Source organism: Thermobia domestica, chromosome 4 (assembly GCF_964235325.1).
Source record: "Thermobia domestica chromosome 4, izTheDome1.hap1.1, whole genome shotgun sequence".
NCBI lineage: Eukaryota > Metazoa > Arthropoda > Insecta > Zygentoma > Lepismatidae > Thermobia > Thermobia domestica.
In genome coordinates this window covers 301,955,685-301,977,658 of record NC_137457.1, presented here as the reverse complement: position 1 = coordinate 301,977,658, position 21,974 = coordinate 301,955,685, and the positions used below count along the sequence as shown (strand labels likewise).

General features: G+C 35.3%; 2 protein-coding genes across 4 annotated transcripts in view; one reads left to right on the top strand and one right to left on the bottom strand.

Moving 5' to 3' along the window:
* The window catches only part of Prp6 (pre-mRNA processing factor 6), a 93,419-nt gene extending 80,296 nt beyond the window's left edge, over positions 1-13,123 (bottom strand). Inside the window, exons 1-4 of the mRNA XM_081756381.1 lie at positions 12,988-13,123; positions 11,683-11,742; positions 9,682-9,781; positions 6,327-6,462 (exon numbers count right to left, since the gene is read on the bottom strand). Coding sequence (XP_081612507.1) covers positions 6,327-6,462; positions 9,682-9,781; positions 11,683-11,742; positions 12,988-13,088 — 397 coding nt within the window. The 5' untranslated portion in view covers positions 13,089-13,123. The remainder of the gene's footprint in view (positions 1-6,326; positions 6,463-9,681; positions 9,782-11,682; positions 11,743-12,987) is intronic.
* Positions 13,124-14,322: 1,199 nt separating this feature from the next.
* Positions 14,323-21,974, top strand: part of LOC145684254 (uncharacterized) — a 37,377-nt gene continuing 29,725 nt past the window's right edge. The window contains exons 1-2 of one of the 3 annotated variants that reach the window (XM_081756378.1): positions 14,323-14,470; positions 20,993-21,091. In XM_081756378.1, coding sequence (XP_081612504.1) covers positions 20,996-21,091 — 96 coding nt within the window. In that variant the 5' untranslated portion in view covers positions 14,323-14,470; positions 20,993-20,995. Of the gene's footprint in view, positions 14,471-14,613; positions 14,637-14,817; positions 14,846-20,992; positions 21,092-21,974 lie in introns of those variants that run through there. The other 2 variants (XM_081756380.1, XM_081756379.1) reach the window with 2 other exon arrangements.

The window sequence follows — 21,974 nt, the reverse complement described above, 5'->3', positions numbered from 1 at the left end:
AGAAAATTTAGAGTGTCTCTGGTTTGTATCCTGAAAATTTAAAAGACCGAAAGTTGAACACTGTGTGGTAAAGGCAGACAAACTAACAAATGTAGATCGAGTCATCCTAGGAGCATCAGTGACGTTCGCCAAATATGAATACCAAATAGCTATATTAATTTAAAACAAAGACATAATTAATCAAAATGTCTTAAATATTTTTCAACGTAAAATAAATGGTCTTATTGTTGAAGTTCACTTTCGATGTTTTGTGCATTCAGTTACGGGAATTACCCGAGCACTTGTTGCAAGACCGTTCTTTTCCGAAAATTAATTTAAAACAATTAACAAAGATAGGCGTATAATTCATATTTTATAAAGTAAATGTTTCAAAATGTCTAAAATGAAATGAAATATCCTCCAGCGTAAAATAAATAGATTTAATGTTGAAGTACTCACTTTCGATGCTTTGTGGGTTCAATTGCGGAAATTTCCTGAACACTTCTTTCACGACGGGTTTTCCCTGAAAATGCAGCTTGCTTTACTGTAAATCGAAACTTCCATTAATACTGGTTTGAATGCAGCACTTGAAATAGTAAGCGTTACGTAGTCTTCGGAGCTCCGAGCATTAAGCTTCTTAATTTTGACAAGAATTTTTACGTTATTGCTAGTGTTGATTCTACAGAATGCTTATTTGAAGGCTAGCAACAAATGACTGAACTTAACTGTTGTTGGAAAACCAAATTTTACTGAATACTTTTACCACCATCAAAGGTAAGAAATAATACTAATAGTTTTACTAATGTATTTACATATTTACTGTTAGTACCGGCATCTATGACCTTAGATCCGTCAACGTATGAGAGATAATGTCCTTCGGCGGCGCCGAGTCAGGAAGCACACTATTCACGGAAAGTATTTTCTAAAATATACAATCGCTTACTTTACTTCAAATAGGCTATAAGTATAATCCACACATTAATTTGTTCTACAATTATCTGAAGCTAAGGTGAATTTTTATTTATTTATTTATTTATTTATTCATTAAGTGTATTTAGAGCTTTATAAAGGTCTTATGTTGAATATTGTTGTCTATCTTAACATGAAAGCATATAATTCGCCCAAAGAAAGTTTAAAATCTGATAAAAATAACTTTTAATGTGATCACCTTAGTTGTACCAATAATACACTAACAAAAAAGTCAAAAACCCAGGTGGGTTTTAAGATGGGTTTTTTCAGGTGGGTCCAACCCGAAAAAACCCGGTGGGTTTTTCGGGCTGGGCCCACTTGGGCAAACCCTGACAAAGACCATCCATGATGAGATGTTAAACCACTGTTAAGAACTGGATCATCAAATTTAGGACAGGATATTGCCCTGGAAAATCATCCAGAATGGTTTTGCCCGATACAACTGAAAATGAAATGAAATCGTTGAGTTTACGTCCCACGATTATGCCGGTTAGGCTAAAGGAGACGGTGATTATGAGTAATGAATGAAAATGGTGGAATGAAGAAAGTGGGAGGAAACGGGAGAACCCAGATGAAACCCACGCACACGGTATTTGTCCACCACCAAGTTCACTTGGCGGGGGCTGGGATCGAACCCAAGACTCCAAGCACCACAGGTGAACGCTCTACCACTGAGTCCCCCCCCCCCGAAACAACTGAAAAAGCGTCTGAAATGATTCTCTCATTCTGACCCATTTACTAAAAAGATAGCAGGTAATCTAGGCATCTCCAGTAAAAAGCGTTACTATCATTATTCGTAATCATCTTGACATGAGATAACTTTCCGTCAAGTGATTCCCAAATGTTAGTATCCAGACCTGAAACATGTAAAGGTGCTTGGTTCCGTTTTACGCAGGATGCCACTTATTTTGTTGCATGTTTGGCCTAGGAGGATTAAACATGGATCTATTTGTATGATCCTGAGATCAAAAGAATAATCAAAAGAATGACGTCACAGTGGTTCACTGAGACCAAAGAAGTTTCAAGTGCACAAGTTTCAAGATTCTTCCTAGTGTTTTCAGGGATCAAAATGTGATAATCTTTGTTAACTATCTACAATAAGGTAACACCAGAATCGGATCTTAATATTCATCATTACCTGATATACTTCACTTAGAGCTGAAATTAAAAACGATGTGGAAAGTTGTCTACCTTCATGACAATGCATCCCCTAACTAGAGCACTGTTTGCAATGGACTAATTCGCTACATTAGGTTTGAAACCTTGACTTACCTATGCTATTAATGTGACCTAGTCCTATCTCATATCACCTAATTCCAAAATAAAAACATCTGAGGAGACAAAATATTCATCAACATTTTCTGAAATGACTGCAGCTGCAAATGCATGATTTGACACCCAATCGAAGAAAGAAAAGAAAAGAAAAAAAAAAATTAAACAAACTGCAGTACCGAAGCAAAAAATGTATCAAACTGAAGAGGAAGTATGTAGATAAATTCATCACTGAATTTTGTTTTTCTTAGGAAAGCTTACTGGGGGCACAGGCCCTAACTGAAAAAATAGGGTAGGTAACGCTAAAAACGAGAAATGGGAAAGAAGAAAGCAAATGCGATTTGTGTAGAGAGATGCAAGGTTAAAAAGTAAAGATATGGTTTGTAGTACAGCATACACGCCTAGGCGCAGAGCATTTAAGCTAATATGAAATAAACAGAAGTTCACGAAATAATCCCGGACAGAAATAGTCAACAAAATAATACAGCTTTTTCAAACGTCATGACCCACCAAGGTAAACAAACCTTGGTCTCTCTCACGAATATGGAAATCCATATTCCAGGGCTCACAGTGGTCTGGTCTCTTCTAAATCGTTAAAGTGACCAAAAGTGCATGAAAAAGTGACCAAAATCTCATCAAAAACTAACTTTAAACCTTGATGACAAACTTGGGCATAAATTGAATTTTACATTTTCTTTTTTACCAAGGAAAATAGGGCCGGCTGGATCATGCTGAAATACGTAATATTTTAACATATTAAGATTAAAAGTTATTTTACTTAGGTTTGTCACCTAATAAAAAAATTGGATTGCTTGTGTTTAGAGGTTCATTATTAATTATATACTTTGCACGGTTTTGTACTTTAACTTTTATCTGGATGGGGTAAGGCCAAATTTCTATATTTTCATTATGTCCAATAATACAAAATTAAAGTAATTAATACATAGCATCTAGATTACCATTAACTGGTAATAAAATTTTGCCTTGCACGATTGCTTTGTTACAAATTTTGTCTTGGTACCACATGATTGGTAAACATAGGTATAGCTTCTACAGGATGTTTACTAAAATTCCAAAATGAAATTTCGTGACCTTTTCTTTACCAAATCATAAAATTTCCTAACATTTTCAAGAGCGAATTAGGCCCAATTTTCATCCATGCGATAGAAACGTACTTTGCTTGCGAATTTGGTAGCGTCTAAAGCCGACCGGAGACATTTTTGGTAGTGAATTTTGACGTTTTATAGAACAAAATTTTCCAATCTGTACTTACATTTGTACAGTTAAAAAAAATCTTGACCTAAGAGCTAAATTTCGTGACTTTTTTGTGATTTTCGTGACCAATAGACACCCTGGTCTACCAACATTCTGCATACAATGAAAAGTAAACTGTAAAGAGGTAATATATGTAATTTTCCTTTAACACAATAAGATCAAAGCAAATATAAGGATTATGTTTATACCCTTATTATGAACTTTTAAAATAAATAAAAAGCAGTAACAAGAAAGTACGCTAACATAACGTATGTTAGAAAATTGCCTATAAAACATAAATGACACGAAAAAAATATTTTACCTCTCAAAAAAGTAACTTTTAGTGACCAACTTGAAAAAAAGCAACTTTTAGTTAAAAAAGTGACCCGCTATGAGCCTTGATATTCAATTCACTGTAGGAGCTTATGAGGTTCATATCCCACGGTGCCCATAAGGTTCAAGCGGTGCCTATAAAGATATCTTAATATCCAATCAACCACAAAACTTTTGGGAAAACCGGTCCGATCCATAATCTAGGGCCTAAGCAAAAGATATGTACGCAACTTCAAATTTCTAATCCCCAACAGAACTAACATTCCTTTATTATGTGCCCTGGGAATCCTGAAAGGATTGTTATATTAACAGTATGGTTTCCAGAATCAATCCTGTTGCCTTCAACAGCCACACACTAACTTCAGCTTTACAAATGTAGTTATAGATTATATTAACGAACGGAGGAAACAACCAATTTAAACATATTTCTTTCACACCATATCCTCTGTAGGAGCGAATTCAATAATACACAAAGAGGGAAGAAGTGCATAACTGGACCGGGATTCGAACCAGGAATATTCGACTTACCAGAACAGCTAAATTGTGGTATAACCCATGTGGTTTGAGCGAAAGAGCACATAAGAGTGCAAGAATGTACGGCTGTTTTGGGTGGGAGTGGTTAACGCATCAGCACGGTATACCGAAGATCCCGGGTTCGAGTCCCGGTTCAGCCATGGAGTTTTTCTCTCTTTCTATATATCATAGTTACACTTTATTCAACTTAATTTTTTGAATTCTGTGAAATGTGTGTAAATAATAACATCGTAAATTGTGAGTGAGTGTGTGTAGTGATCACCAACATTTCAAACCTTATTGCTAGTTTTAGTGTTTTCTACGAGAAAGCAGGGTTGACAAAAACCATTTTTCTTTTTTTGCTTTAAATAATTTGCTCTATGTATTTATATTACATATGGGCAGAAATAAGTTTGTTTCGCCTTGGTGTTATTATGCAACAACGGGGTTATGCTGGAAGGAGTCACATAAGCTTAAAGCGGAGTCCAAACCGCTTCTCGGCATACCTCCGAGAGAAATTGTCCTCCACTTTGGACTCGAAACCATGCCTAATTGACCACAAATACGATGAGTCTCCCGACTCACTCCTGATAAAAATACGTCGTACTGATCTTTACACACTTGTAATATAATCGTCAAGAGTCATTACAGAAGGACAAAATGATAAACAGTTTTACAAGTGAAACCATTATACAGAATTATATATAAATCGGCAAATTCCCGCCTTAGTCATTGGCAAAATTCCGTTATTGCTTGGTATTTAAAATTTTAAGGTTAACGTGTCAGTACGTTAAAACTGAACGATTAAATTAAATTTAGTATGTACACTCATGTCCAAAATTATTGTCGCATGTCTATAAATGTGTTGTTGTATGAATATAATTTGATGACGAATTCGTCCGGTATTTCTTATAATGTTAGTATGTGTATAATCGGCAAAGACATGTATGTGGCAAATCTCATATCAAAAGAATAATAAATAAAAACAATTAAACGAAAATAAAATTTTCTTGTCCATTTAGCAACATTATACTTTACTCATTATAATTTTCGTGTTTATAATTCTTTTCCTATGAAATTTACCACAAATATACATTTCCCAATTATACGTATAATGTCAGTATTAAAAGTACCCTGCAAAATCATTGTCAAATTATATTCTTACAAGAATACAGTTATAGATACGCGACAATAATTTTGGACATGAGTGTACATATCATTTAATAAAATTAAAACTGAAAGTACAATCCAAGCTAATGTTGGAAGCTACGTAGGCAGTCAATAAATTCTGCCAATTTCTATCAATATATTTAAGCAACCTTGGCTTCTTTATAAAACAACAGGCATTCAAGCAAGCAGATATATACAATTAGGTTCCATTTCGTATGTTTAGGCTTAACATTCTTGTGTAATACCGAGGTTATCAAGAAGAAGACTTTCGCTTAAACTGACACGCGAACCGCTGCTTGGTTTTTACACTTAAAAGGCTTGTGTTTCGACCGAGAATTGAAGATGGGACACCTTGATTAACAGGTGAAAAGGAGATAAAACTAATGCAGATGGTTTGATATGTGAAAACGTCACGATGAAGTTCAACGATTTAAAGCATTTTTCGCTTTATTTTTTGGTTTAAACCAGTTGATCTCTCTTTTTTTAAGTTGGTTTAAACCAAGATTTAAACCAGCCAACCCTGGGGGAATGAGAGCAAGTTGAATAAAATGTAAAAATAATAATTGTGAAGCAGAAACTCATCAATGTGTCTGCCGAAAACAATAGGATTGATTGCCGAAATTATATTAGGAATATAACAATCGTTCTACGATTCCCAGTGCACTTTATATATATATATATATATATATATATATATATATATATATATATATTAGGAATATAACAATCGTTCTACGATTCCCAGTGCACACAATAGATGTGAGAGTTGATACGAAGTTTTGATGATACCCATCCGAAATAATGTCTATAAACAATTTGTGTAAAGCTAGTATTACCTTTAAGCCGCTTCTCTCTATATTCCTTCCTCTTCTCGTCCATTCGCTTGTCAATGGCTTCGTAAATAGCATCAGCTTCTTCATCGTCCTTGTCATAAGGATCTTTACTGAATAACGAACCACCATATCCTGAAAACTGTACAATAAGCAAATATTAAAGACTATTTATAAGCATTTGTCTTAAATGGAATTCTAGACGTAGCGTCCAACTTGTAACTATTTATAATTAAATAAAGACTAACCTTATATGCGTTATGTTATACAGAAATGCCAGCCAGTCTACGTATCCTATTAGTTAGAATCAAAATTAAATATCGATAAAGGTAGTCTGGATAAACTATGCGATTATATTAATCATTTAGATCATACTTGTTGCAGATAAGAAGATTTTCTGAAGGACTATAAATTAGTACGTGTCCAAAAAGCTTTACGAAAATCAGAAATTTCAGTAATTGGCAACACAGGGTGTCTACTAAAATTCCAAAATTAAATTTCGTGACTTTTTCTTTACCATACCACGAAATTTTATAACATTCTCACGAGCGAATTTGGGTGCGAATTAGGCCGCATTTTCATGCATGCGATAGAAGCGTGCTTTGCTTGCCATTTGGTAGCGTCTAAAGCCGATCATAGAAATTTTTGGTGGTGAATTTTGACGTTTTATAGAACAAAACTTTCCAGTCTGTACTCATATTGTACAGATAAATAATAATAATAATAAAAGCTAAATGTCTTGACTTTTATGACCGTTTTCTGATTTCGTGACTTTTTTATGACTTTCGTGACCGATACCCACCCTGCAACAATGGAATTACATATTTTAAAATTAGCAGACATTCCACATTATTGTTTGCAGTGCTCTTGGGTGTTATTTAACAAGATTTTCTTATCAATTACCTTCATATTCATAAATTTTAAGACTACGAACTGGCATTAAGAAAAGAAAACTGCAATGTAAACGCAAAAATATATGTATTTTTTTTTTACTTTCTTGGAAAATTCGAGGGAAAAACCGAGTAAAGATTAAGACAGCAAACAAAGCACATAAGGTTAGTTAACAAAAAATTCGTTACTTACCAATATATCTTTTAGTGGAGAAACTGAATATTCTCCAGATGTGTCGCAACAACAAGCTAATTCTATCTCCCATGGTAAGGCAACAAGGATAGAAACGGATAAGGGAAATATGGTATGGGAACAGGAATACATACCCTCAAATGGATGTAACGCACAAAATGGGTATTGAAAAGAACGAACAGAGCGCAGTGGAAGAAAGAGCTGGAAAGGAGCGTGGTGTCTATATTTCTATCACATTTCTCTGTCGATATCTCTATCATACAACATTTCAGGGTTTTCAAATCATTATTTTAAAAGTTACACGAGCGTTTCAAGAGAAAGGATCCATTTTACGTTTATACATATCAGGTATAGAGAATATCAATACAGAGTTGGCAAAAACCATGCTTTTTTATTGAAAAAAAAATGGTTTAAATAACTTGCTCTATCTATTTATATCACATACGGACAGAAATAAGTTTGTTTCGCTTTGATGTTATTATGCAACAACCGGGTTATGCTGGAAGGGGTCACATATGCTTAAAGCGGAATCGAAATCGCTTCTCGGCTTACATCCGAGAGAAATTGTCCTCCATTTGAACTCGAAACTGGGACTAATTGGCCACAAATGCGATATGTATGATTACGGGTATAAGAAACCGATTACTTTGATCTCAAGTTTGATCAAACACATTTGTGGGTGACTCTAATGAAAGAAAGAAAATGGTTTTTGAGGTGTCAGGGATTAAGGATTTTGCCTAACGATTTGAATAAATTGGATGAACGATCTGACTCTGTCCTGATGTGAAAAATTATTTATGGTCGATGTATGAGGATTCACGTAACTCCAGTGAACTCAAACTTTCATCAATGAATATCTTGAAAACCAGAAAGACCATACACCTTTTAAATATTCTTCATAAACTAAAATACAGAGACCAACTGGCAAGTTTTTCTTGACTAAATGATATTTCAAAGTGTCTACTTAAATTCAAAAAAGAAATTTCGTGACCTTTTCTTTACCATACCATAAAATTTCGGAACGTTCTCAAGAGCGAATCTGGGTGCGAATTAGGCCGAATTTTCACGCAATGGATACAAGCATGCTTTGCTTGCAATTTGGTAGATTCTAAAACCGACCATAGGAATTTTTGGTAGTGAATTTTCACGTTTAATAGAACAAAATATTCAGTCTGTACTTATATTTGTACAGATAATATATATATATATATATATATATATATATATATATATATATATATATATATATATCGTAACCCAAAAGCTAATTTCGTGACCGACAGACACCGTGTATATATAAGCTTACAGTGCCATTGTATGTACTCCAGCGAAAATATTTTCGAAAGTTAGTAACGTTTTTATTCTCAGTCGCTCCAAGTACGGAAAACGATGAATACACTAAACTCACATATTTATAGGCCTATAACTAAATACTTAAATAAACATAAATTATGATATACTGACAAACATACAATCTTACCACTCAATTGTACTTAAAAATATTACACAAACAACCGAAACACAAGTTTATTTTATCCACTATCAAACTACTATCACAGAATGTAACCCATGTAAATTTTATTTCATGATAATTATGGACTTATAAATGTGAGTTTAGCGTATTCATAGTTTGTCATACTTGGAGCGAATGAACATTAAAGAAGCAGATGTTTCTGGTGACTGAGCATGTCAGCAGCAGAAGTTTTCGGCGACCAAGCATGAAAGAAGCAGACGTTTTTGACGACTGAACAGAGAGCAGCAGACGTTTTTGACGACTTAGCATGAAAGCAGCACACGTTATCGGCGACTGAGCATGAAAGCAACAGAGGTTTCCGGAAACTGAGCAGAAAGCAGCAGACGTCTGGCGACTTAGCATGGAAGCACCGGACGTTTTTGGCGATTGAACATGAAAGCAGCAGATGTTTTCGGCAACTGAGCATGACAGCAGCAGACGTTTTCGGCGACTGAGCATGAAAGCAGCAGAGATATTCGGAAACTGAGAATGAAAGCAACAGAGGTTTTCGGCAACTGAGCAGATAGCAGCAGACGTTATTGGCAAATTAGCATGAAAGCAGTAGAGATTTTCGGAAACTGAGCATGAAAGCAGCAGACGTTTTCGGCGACTGAGGACGCAGCAGCAGAGGTTTTCCAAAATATTTCCCTGGAATCTATTGGCATATTAAGGGCCAGTCACATCATTTTCCAAAAAACCTTAACCTTCCCGTGCAAAGAACGGGCATTCTGCTAGTTCATAATAACAACACTAATAAAAACCTACCTCATCGTAGTTAGAGTCATTCAAATCCTCATCATCGTCATCCTCTTCCTCTTTCATCATAGTCTTCTTCCGTTTATTCGGAGGTGCATGACGATCATCACTGCAGCAATGAAAAGAAATATATTAAATGACATCTTTTTTCCATAGAATTCAACAGAGATTATATAAAAGCTATAGAACGCAGAAATTTGAAACTGGAATATTACAGACGAAAATGGTTACTCACCATCAATTAAGATGCGATCTTATGCTTAGAATTCACGGTTTTGATAGCTTTCTCTATGAGTACATTAATATTGTGCAAATGTTCAACAAAATCTACGATACAGGAGTTTTTTTTTTTATTTATTTATTTATTTATTTTGATTTTGGTTGAGTTCACCACACCATTATTTACATCAGCCATGTGCAACAGCCGGCCCCCAGGCCAGTTCCGGCCTACTGAACCCTTTCATCCGGCTTGCCTGAATCTTACCTAATCTTAAACTGAATTTAAACTATTTCCTGGCTAACTGATGTTCACCTTGGAAAACATTACCCGTGCTGGAACATACAGGGTACCACGCAACATTAAGAGACTAGTTCAGAACATGAAGAATCAAATTCCCACTAAAATGATAAATAAATAATTTTTTGTCTTTCTTTAGTAAATAAATATTCTGGTTACCGTTATAACAACTTCTTTGTTCCTGTGATATTACTGTAGGATGAACGAGTTTCTTCAATAAATATGGTCATTAGACTGTTATGAAAATGTTATACACTGTCTTATACGGCCCTCAACGCCAGTAAGTCCTCTGTGATTGGCCCACCTCCTGTTCCAACTTGCACATGCCAGATCTAGATCAATTAAAATACCCGAACCCTGCACTCAAATACTTTAGTTCCTATTTGATTTTCTGTAAGAATTGCTCCACAATATGTGAAGAGAGGACAAAGCAACAAATACGAATAACAATAATAATTACAATTGACTTTACTTCTTTATAAAACAATCGTTGTTAAGATATCTACATAAAATTTAGAATACCTAACCCGTTATTTTCCGGCAGGGCGTAAGTATATAGCACACCCCAAATTTAATTCCGTTTAAGAAGGTCGTTTTCTTATCAAGTAAAGATGAATTTGAAAATTGATCGATACTGTACAAATATCTTACATATATTTCCTAAAAATATTCTCAAAAATGCAGATAAATGGAAAGGAATTGTGATACTTTCAATCTTACAGTAATGGAACGCTATTTGATTATTACTTGGAAGTTTCAAACAAGGTAAATAATAACGTTCCCAAAAATTCATTCGAAATCTATATATGATAACCTGAAATATCTCCAAAAACATATATATATATATATATATATATATATATATATATATATACTCAATTCACAAACAAACTATAGAATATTATTTTCAATACTGAACAAAATACGTGAATATCAATGTTGAATAGTAAATACAGAAGCCAGGTTACCAAACAACAGATGACTTCCAACATACCACAGTCAATTTGTTATGACAGGACTTTCAAATATTCTTTGCTCAGTGACCATAAAACTAAAATACAACCGCATCTCACTAAACTTTATAATATTATTCGTACATAATACACAGTATAGAATAACTTTACTTAGTATACGATTGCTTCACTTAGTATAATTCAGAATTTTGAATATGCTGATTTGATGACCAGTCTAAAAGTGAAACTGCCTATTCCGTCCCGATACAGTTCGGAATCTAGTTCTTATTATCGCTACACTTGGCCCTATTAGTCTTAACGGCGTTGTAAGATTTTTTTTTTTTTTTTAACAAATCATCCTTAATTCATTACGAAGAAAATACTTCTATATGAATATAAACGTTACAATAATCTTAATCTAAACCGAAAACTTATGATTGACTCTTCCACATCTTCTGAAGTTAACAAGCCTTACTAATTTCTACGTTAAAGTTAAATTCAGTAAAACTTAATGAAGAAGATAGATTTAAATGTACTTACGATACGTCATTTGCATCTCGAGCAGGACCAATATCAGAACGGGTTGTGAACCCGGTAGCACTGAAACGAAAATAAAAAAATAAAATACAGTTGTAAAATTCATATTGCGGTATACCAAAGTTAAAACCAAAATTATAGTAATTACTGAATATTTGCATTCTGTATTTTGTAAATTCATTTAAATATTTTAATTCTTGCTTAAATATAAAACACTAACGGTCTAAATATTATTAATTAATTCAGGATTGTCTCCAAAATCCAACTGGGACAAGCTCGAAACGTATTTTATTCTACTGCACCGACAGGTAAAAACAGCGTGCCTTGCGGGGCTCTAAACCGCCTTCACTTGCTCGGTAACACTATGTGAATTAAATATTAAACTTTGGCACAGAAAAGAACCAACCTAGCTACTGTGTTCCTAGCAACCTATATGGGGGTGCCTGTGTTCTAGAACCTTTCCCGTTAGGAGTATTGAAGGTGAGTAATTAACCTTTTAAGCAATTTGTAAACTGAAATATCCTGGCTTACGTCTGCGGAAATAACCCTAATTTAAAATAGTCATAACCCACGACTAATAAAATATTTGGGAACAGTTTAGAGATGGGAGGATAAAAACTAGCCAAAAACATGTGGAAAGTTGTTGTAGCTGATACAAATCTAATTTAACGCACTGAATCAAAGAACGACCGAATGTGAGTATAAAATAAATAAAAAAAAAAGTAGGTGAAAAAGCTCCCCCCCCCCCGTTAAACAAAGGTTAAATATTTTGGGTCATTTCTAATTGCGGGAGCCTATACAAACCATGAAGGTAATACGGGCTTCAAAACCGAGAACCTTGTGTTTGTCTAAATGGTGATAAAAATAGAAAACGAGTCCAGTGGGACTTCTAATCCCCTTCTTTCGCTCAGGTATTTTTTCTTGAAGTAAGTAATTTTGGTCTCCCGTAATTAAAATGATACTATTATTTTTAATTTTGTATATCTATATTTTTTGTATCTGTTACGTGTTTTACACGTAAGTTTAGATAAAGTTAGTTTGTCATAGTAGACTAATATAACATTCATAACAATGTTACATTTCAACTTTTTTAAAACTAAATGTATTCTCTGAACGATACACTTTTACTTTCAGCATTATTTGTTTATTTATACTGATTCATTACGCAAAAGTGAAAGATCTGGTTTTTGTATCATCATATAAACACAGTACTTCGCGTACAAGGGCCTTCTGCAATCGAAGGCTATATAGAACGAAATCGCAACCGAAGTTACATTAGAAGTGAAAAACACACTCTGCAGTACTTACCCTCGTCCTACACCAGCTACATATCCTAAGGGAGCTGGGACTCCCATAAAATGCTTTTTATTCCTATTTACCAAGGCAGCTGGGGGTAGCGCCATGTTCATGTTTTCTTCTAGACTAGTTTTGATGCTCAACTGTCTTGTCACAGTGTGAATCTCGTTACTTAAAAGAAGCCAAAATCAGTTGTATTAAAATCACTAAGTTTCAATTCCACGACCACCATCAATATTCTGCATCCAAATCCTTTATTTTTTCGGTGCTTCTTAATAAAACAGTTCTTTGCATTTATTTTCAAAATAAAATGAGAGAATTACGGTAAAAAGGTTTGTTTTGTTTTTTCAAACCAAGAATTATACATTAAAACAGGGACGTACCCAGGGGTGGATCCTGGGAGTCCGGCTCCGAAATCCCGACTTATCTGTAAGTTAAGTTTAATTTTAGGAGAAATTTTATAATTTTTAACATAATTTATCCTCATATTGGATTTTCACCCCGAAAATGTTTGAAATCACCCCGAAATAACTACATGCTAGAGACCGGCACGGGCCGGGCCCGGCCCGAGGCCCGACGCCCGGCCCGGCCCGCGGGCCGACTCTGTTATTTCTTTGGGCCGGGCCGGGCTTGGGCGGGCCGACGCTGTTATTACTTTGGGCCGGGCCGGGCTTGGGCTGGCCGACACTGATTTCTCTTCAGGTCGGGCCGGGCTGGGGCCGATCAATTGCAATTCTTTAATAATTATTGGCTTTCGTTAAACGATATTTGGAATAAAGCCAAACGTTGAAGAAGTGTGTCCGTGAAAAATGTTACAAAGAATGCAATAGCTATTTACAGTTTGGGTTGCTTAGCGGCTCCACTTTCACTATAGAGGATTGCAGGCATTATGCGGTAAATTGAGCTCTGACCTTGACTTTCACTGAACTCAAAATATAAAAAGAAGAGGTGGGAATGTTTTGCCTGTCGCTAAACAATATTGCCATCTTCACTTTATGCTAAAAATCAATTAAGTTAGATTTTTGTTACAGGGAATGGAGTTTTTGTTCTCTAGGAGGCAATGCTACCATTCGGGAGGCAAGCGTCAGGTTGTGAACCAGAGTTTAGAAAATGTTTCTGAGAGTTAGGTCAAATTTAGTACTAAATTTTGAGAAAGATTCGGGCTCAAGCTAATTTTTTTAAAAAATTTAACGGGCCCGGGTCGGGCCAAAAACTTTTAAAATTTATCGGGCCCGGGCCGGGCTTGGGCCAAGAATTTTGAAAAACTGATCGGGCCGGGCCGGGCTCGGGCCGAAAATCTCCAAAACTTTTCGGACCCGGGCTGGGCCGGGCCTAGGTACGTTCGGGCTGGATTGGGCTCGGGCCGAAAAATTCGGCCCGTGCAGGTCTCTACTACATGCCTATTGCACATAGGGAAAAGCCAAATGAAAGTGAACAAAACAAAAACGCGAGTCGCTAGTTGTATTTGCCGCTCAGAAAATAGAACTGTGAATTGGTAAGTTCAGATAAATAATATATTCTAATAATTTCCCTAAGTACCGGTAATGAAAAGACGATGAAAATATCGAAAATGTCATTTTAAGTAGTTTGTTTTACATAGCAACAAAATACTAAATAACCATAGTTCAACTTACGTACTGAACTTTATTGCAAATTGGAAGGTATGCCAACTGGGAAAGAGTATTTATTTCGTATGTAGAAACTTAATATTGGTAAATTAGAGACTATTCTCTCGAGGATAAACTTCATTATTTTAAAATTGTATAGCAACATCGGATGAGTTAACAGAAACATGGAGCTTCCAAGAACTTGGTAGGGTGGTTCTGGGATCTATCCCGTTGAGAACACTACACGTGGCTCAGCTCTCACTGTATGTGCATAGTAGTCAAAAGAACCATCTCCTTTCGCGCCTTTTCCTTAAGGATGTGGCCTATCAGCTTCGTCTTGTAATTGGAACATAAATGGTTTGCTTGTGAATTTCGAGTGTGTTCCCAATGTAAATCAGCACCTTCTCGAGTTTTAGAAGTAGGTTCAAAACTTAAAACTCGAGAAGGTGCTGATTTACAATTGGGAACACACTCGAAATTCACAAGCAAAATTTATGTTCCAATTAAAGACGAAGCTGATAGGCACATCCTTAAGGAAAAGGCGCGAAAGGAAGATGGGTATGCGCGTAAACGACAAATGTGGAATATATTTACCAAGTTTTTCCTAGATGAGAGTAGAATTGCAGGGTTAAGTACCGAACAGTAGGTCCAGAAATGTGAAAAACAAGTAAAATTTACGTGAAAGGATGCATAAATTGATTAATTTTCATGAAATTTATGGTAACGGAAGGAGTGCAATGTGGTATTTTCAAGTGTTAGAAGCTGCGTGTTGTTGGCCCTATTTTGAGTGGAGGCATGCTGATGTCAAACATTTATGGTATAATGAAAAAATTAATTCCCAGCTTCGAAAGGTGGTAGTTGCATGTCATTTATGTGACATTTCGATTGTGACATATGACACCTGTGTTGGTGAAGAAAAAAGTTTTTACGGACAGAGTTCTAGAACACTGGCTCGCATCCCATTGAGTCTTAATAACCGACTACTACAACCCAACCTGGCTACTAACCCACCTTCACTCGCTCTCGCTCGCTCAGCATTATTATGTGCTTTAAGTATTGAACTTTGATAAAGGGAGGAACTAACCCACGTTAATCTATATGTGTAGAACAGCATTCTAGAACCTTCCCTTATTACGTTATGAGGAGCGGCACATATTGAAATTGGCATTACTCGAGCAAACGGTTCTATCAAATTTTGACACATTTCTTATATTTTCAATTTAGGTTAGAGCTTTGTATTTCTATTAGCAGAGCATACACTAAATGAGGAGCTCCATTTCTTGCAGATTGACTTCAGGAGAGCTCTGTTTAAATCAGGGTTGGCTGGTTTAAAAAAAAAAAAAAGCTTTAAATCATGTGAAATTAATGGTGACGTTTCCACATATCAAACCATCCGCATTACGTTTATCTACTTTTCACCTTTTAATCAAGGGGTCCCGTGTTTAATTCTCGGTCAAACCACAACCCATCTTTCAAGTGTAAACCAAGTAGCGATTCGAGGTGTCCCTTGAAGCGAAAGTCTTGTCCGTAATAACCTTGGTATTTCATAAGGATGTTAAGCTTAAAGATACGAAATGAAACTAAATTATATATTTCTACTTGAATGAATGCCTGTTATTTTATAAAGAAGGAAAGCTTGCCTCTTATTGATAGAAATTGGCAAAATTTATCAACTGCCTACGTAGCTTCCAACATCAACTTGGATTTGACTTAGTTTTAATTTTATTGAATGATATCTACATATCAAATTTGTAATTTAATATCTAGTTTTAGCGTAGTGATTATGATATATTGACCTTAAAATTTTACATACAAATACATTTAAAGTAATAACAGGATTTTCCCAATGGCTAAGGCGGGAGTTTCCCGAATTATATATAATTCTACTTGTGTAACTGTTTATTTTTTTGTCCTTTTGAAATGACTCTTGACAATTATAATAACAAGTACGCCTATGTAAAGATCAGTACAACATATTTTTATCAGGAGTCCTTCGTGAGTGAGTCGGCAATCGCATTTGTGACCAATTAGTCCCGTTTTCGTGTGGAAATGGACAATTTCTCTTGGATGTAAGTTGAGAAGCAGTTTGAATTCCGCTTTAAGCTTATGTGACCCCTTCCAGCATAACCTTGTTGTTGCATAATAACACCAAGGCGAAACAAACTAATTTCTGTCCATATCTAATATAAATACATAGAATAAATTATTTAAACCAAGAAAACCCGGTTTAAACCAAAAAAACCGGGTTTAAACCAAAAAACTGTTTTTTTTTTGTTTTTTTCAATAAAAACCCTGGATTTTGCCACCCCTGGTTTAAACAGTAAGAACGTATGGCATAAAAACTGTAATGCATAGAACACAAACCAACTTGTGTTAGGTGGCCACTAAAAAGCACGAATTCTGTCTAACCGAGTCAGTTCGAACCGGGCAAAATCAAATCAAATCGAATATAAGGTGAGCTCCACGTGGCTATAGGGACCCGGGCTCTATTCCCGGTGTGAGCTCATGTAGTTTGGACCTCGCGTTAAGCTATGAGTCAACTACTCAAATAGCCTAGCTATTGAACTTCAAATTAACCAATTAGCTCAATTAACTTAAGTATCATAGTTGTCTATCAACTTACAGAGTTTCCGTGTATCTATTGAAATTGGAGCATTAGTTGAATTAGTGAACACCTCACAACCTTTCCTTAAGTTCATTTTGGGAAGGCTCTTATCATGCCCTTTATAAAAATAACGAAATATATTTGGCTGATATTTAGTATCTCCCCAATCTTGTACATATAAGATTTGTAGTATGTTACTAGGGACAGGTCGCGAAGGGAGTTAGAAGCCCCCAGGGTCCTTGTACGTCCACCTTTATCACAATTTAGACAAAAACAATGTCTCGATTCTGGAACCATGAAACGAGTTGGGGAGATACTAAATGCCATCCATATATTTTACCTACATTTTTTTGGTTCCTTTTCGTTCCTTATTCTTTTCTGTCTTCTTTTCTCCTAGTTTTGGAACTTTTTTTTTTTTTAATCATTGAAATATATCGAGTCGAGAGCACAAAGGGCATATGTCCAGTTGTCTAAATTTTTCATGAGACTGTTTCGAAGTTTCAAAATATTGTCAAAAATCTGGATCGTAACTGAAAATAGTTGAACGTAACATCAAGTTAAACATGTCAATGGCTTTTTGATGCATGCTACCATATCAGGCCATCGAAAAACCTGACAAAGTTAATATTGAGAAAAATTGGACATACGACATTTGTGCTCTCAAGACTCCATATTTTTACCGAAACTAAAAACATTGAAATTCAATCATTGAAGAGTCCACTACCATGTTTGTTTACCTAACCACACTAGTCCTATGTAGGTCTATTGTTTTATACATAAAGTAATAATAATGTTTTAATTATAATTTTAGATAAATGGAGTTTCTTCTCTTATTTATTCGATTTTACGTGCATAAATTTTATTTTAGTTTGCTTTTTATTATTTTCGAAATTCCATTCAGTTTCGTTTTCCTATTCGGAGTCGATGTTGAATTGTTTATTGTCGGTAGGCGTGGTTATGTGATTGTATTGTGTGAATCTGTCGGAGTATTTATGTATTGCTTTATACCTTGTGTATGCTGTGTACATTTTATAGTTTCTTTTAGTGTTCTATCCCCTCTCCATTTTTTTAATTTTTTTTTGTTAATTTTATAACTTTAGGCGAAATTCATGTATTTCATGCCGCAAGCTAGTTCTGAGTTTTTTTTTAAATAGGCCTCTGCCAAATATCAGTAACTTTTGTGAAAAAAAGTGTCATTTTGATAAACGTTGCTGTATTTTTTCCTTAATGCTTAACCTTTTAAATTATATCACCTATTTTTCGGTGATAGGGCAGAATCTTCATTATTCGATTTAAAAAGTACCAATAAGGCTTTTTACTTCGTTTTCTTCAAGACGGGAAGCATTTTAGAACACGTTACATATGCTTTCACGCCTTTCTGCGTTGAGGCATAGTGTGTGATGACGTCATAAATTTAAAAATATATTTTTTATGCGTATTATTATTATTATTATTATTTGGCGGGTTACATTTTGCATTCAGAAGACTAAAATTTTGCACATTCGTTTAGTGCATCCCTTAACAATTTTCAGATGTTTTTAGATCTCTGCGTGGAAAGATCGGGGTCCAGAGGGGCAAACATGTTTTAAAAAAGAATATTTTTAACAAAAATAGCTTTTTTCGTGATTTTCCCGCCTCAGATGGAGACATACGAATGGTACCGTTTCAAAGGCTGTTCTATTCTGAAGAAAATGATACACGTACTATGCTCCTAGGATAAATAGGGATGTCTCAGAAACTGTTACCTGAGATCCTGTTTTATACGGGAATCTGGGGTATTTGGGGAATATTATTTTTCCCGGGCTTACTTTTGCACCTACAAGATTGAAATTTTGCACATTTACTCAGTGCACCCCTCATTATTTTTCAGATTTGTTTCAGATATCTGCCTTAAAGCAGGGGGAGGGGTCCATAGAGGTAAAAAAAAATTAAAAAATATATTTTAACAGAAAATTCCTTTTTTTTTCATGATTTACCCGCCCCAGATACATGATGGAGATATTGGAAGGGTACCGTTTGAAAATTTGTCTTATTCTGAAGGAAATAATGTACTGTACAAATCATGATCCTAAGATAAATAGGGATGTCTACGGAAATTTTTATATTGCATCCGGGTCATGTGGGGCATTGTGGGAATGTTCTTAGCTCATTGTTAAATAATTTCCTCACCCTTACTACTCAACATAGAAGCTTGAAATTTTGTTCACACATTTAGTACACCCATTAGTATTTCCCCACTTGATTTTGAGATCTGTGCGTTAACACAGGGGAATCCAGAGAGGATCAAAATTTAAAAAGAAAAAGTAACAAAGAATGCCGATTACTCTCAAAATTTCCCGCTGCAGGGACATGATAGGGAAATGTGAATGTTACCGTTTCAAAAGCTGTTCTATTCTAAAGAGAAAGATGTATGTACCATGATCCTAGGATAAATCGGGATGATGCTGTAGCTGCTTGACTGAAAGTCTATAATTTACCTTTAAAAAGAGCCATAATTTAAAAAGGTTAAGATGTATTGTTTGGGATTGATATAGGTTAACGATTGAGGATAATTCAAAATTCAGTACCAATACTTTCACTTAAATGGCATAATTAGCATTTAATACTAATTCCTAATGCTTTTTCTTCAGTTCGCGACTTGTATTATACGAAGAGAAAGATTTGATTTAAATCAAAAAAATCGATTTAAATCAAAAAAATCAACAAAAATGATTTTTTTTAAAAAAATCATGATTTTTTTCCACCCTGGTTCTATCTCTTTGATTCTATTGTTGTATGTGTGTTTGGTTTTTGTGGGCTTACAAAATGTTTTTTGTGGCATACAGTGTAGTGTTCTTTGACATTCGCTATGAGCATATTGTTTTGCATTGTCGGATGTTGTTGATGTTCCTAGTTACTTTAGTTTTTTTAGGGCAAGTTGGGTGAATTACTATTGGGTAATTAATAATTTCAGAGTAAACTATTTTAAATTCGTAATTAACCAAAATTCCACTTGCATTAAACGATTTCTTTTAATAACATATATAGTCTAAAATAACACGCTTTCGGGGGGGGGGGGGCGATGGCTCAGTGGTAGAGCGTTCACCTCAGCTGCTTGGGGTCCCTGATTCGATCCCAACTCGCGCCGTGTGGACTTTGTAGTGGACAAACACCATGCTCGTGGTTTTCTCGGGATTGTTCCGTTTCCTCCCACTTTCTTCCACCATTTCACTCATCTCTCATTATCACCGTCTCCTTTAGCCTAACCTGCATAATCGTGGGAGACGTAAAACTTAAAGATTTCATTTCATTTTCATAACACGCTTTGCCCCCTCCCCACACCTAGTATTAAAATGTAGGTTAACGGAAGAAATCCTTTTATGCAAATGGTATTTTGGTTAGTTAATAGTTTGAAATAGTTTACTTTGTCATAGTTAATCTAACTTAGCCTCTGGGTGGTGGACTGAAAGTGGGCCTGTTTTCTAGAACTTTGCCTTTCATTATCATAGATGAAAAACAGATGTGAAATAAACAACATTTCGAGGAATGGGATGCTTGTGAAAGTTAACAAAAATAACGTCAATGAAATATACAGCTTCAAACGCCACGGTTCACCACAGTGATAAAAAGTTTTAATTTTTAATAATATTACAGTTAAGACACTCGATTTTTAATAATATATCTATAGGTAAGATACTATTTGTAATCTTCATACTTTTGAGAGTGTAAATCAGTTCTTAACAAGTGTTTGTCAACAGTGCTATGAATGACTTTGTTTTAATTAGTAGACGCATTCATTTCGAAAATTTTATTTGTGTTTTTCTAGAAAATGGATTCCAGGGATGAATGGAAGACCTGTCCGTATGACCCAGTGCACCAAATTCTGGCATCACGGTTCCAAATGCATCTTGTGAAATGCAAGAAGGTTTGTCTCATTCACATAATATGATTAAAAATATTATTTTGTTATTTTCAAAATATTACAAAATACTATATTTTAAAATAAAATTTGATTATGAAAACAAATCGCATTAGAGAGACCGCTCACAGGAAGACGACATACTGTAATATCCTACACGTGATCTATATTTGTAAACACGAACACGTCCTTCTTATTTATAAACCACGTGTTCTTTCATTACAACTACTACAAGCAGACGACAAGAATCCTCATCACCGTCAGGGCGTGTGACAGAAGAGGAACACTAACTCCACTGCTGTCCAAAAAAGGGTATAAAACATCATGTAAAGTTTCCCCATATCAGTGTCAGCGAGTCAAATTCTCTCTCTCAGCTTGCGTGGAGCTCAGAGATTTAACCTAATCCAAGCCCCTTAGCTTACCTGGAGTTCTGTAGGTACTCAATCACTTTCTTAGCCTTCTTGGACCTCGGAGGTTTCCCTGGCTGGTTAGCTTGCATGGAGTTCTGCGGGACATCAGCCTCTCTTAGCTTGCTTGGAGCTCTGAGAGAGATTTAACCTAACTCAAGCCTCCTAGTTGCCTAATGCTTTGTAGGTATTCAACCACTCTTAGCTTGCCTGGAGCTCTACGGGACACCAATCTTTCTTTTTTTGCTTGGAGCACTGACAATTCCTAAAACCACTTCAACCTTGCTTGCCTGGAGCTGTGTGGAATCCCCCCCATGGTTACCTTGGCCTAGGGACACCTATTTACCCAAACTATATAGAGAACTTTGTATTGGTCTTACGATCACACTTATAGTGACTTGTATTTGTATATAACAGAAATTGTATAATAAAAAGGTTGTGGGAGAAAAACGAAAGGTTGTGCTGAATTGTTCTTATCTTAT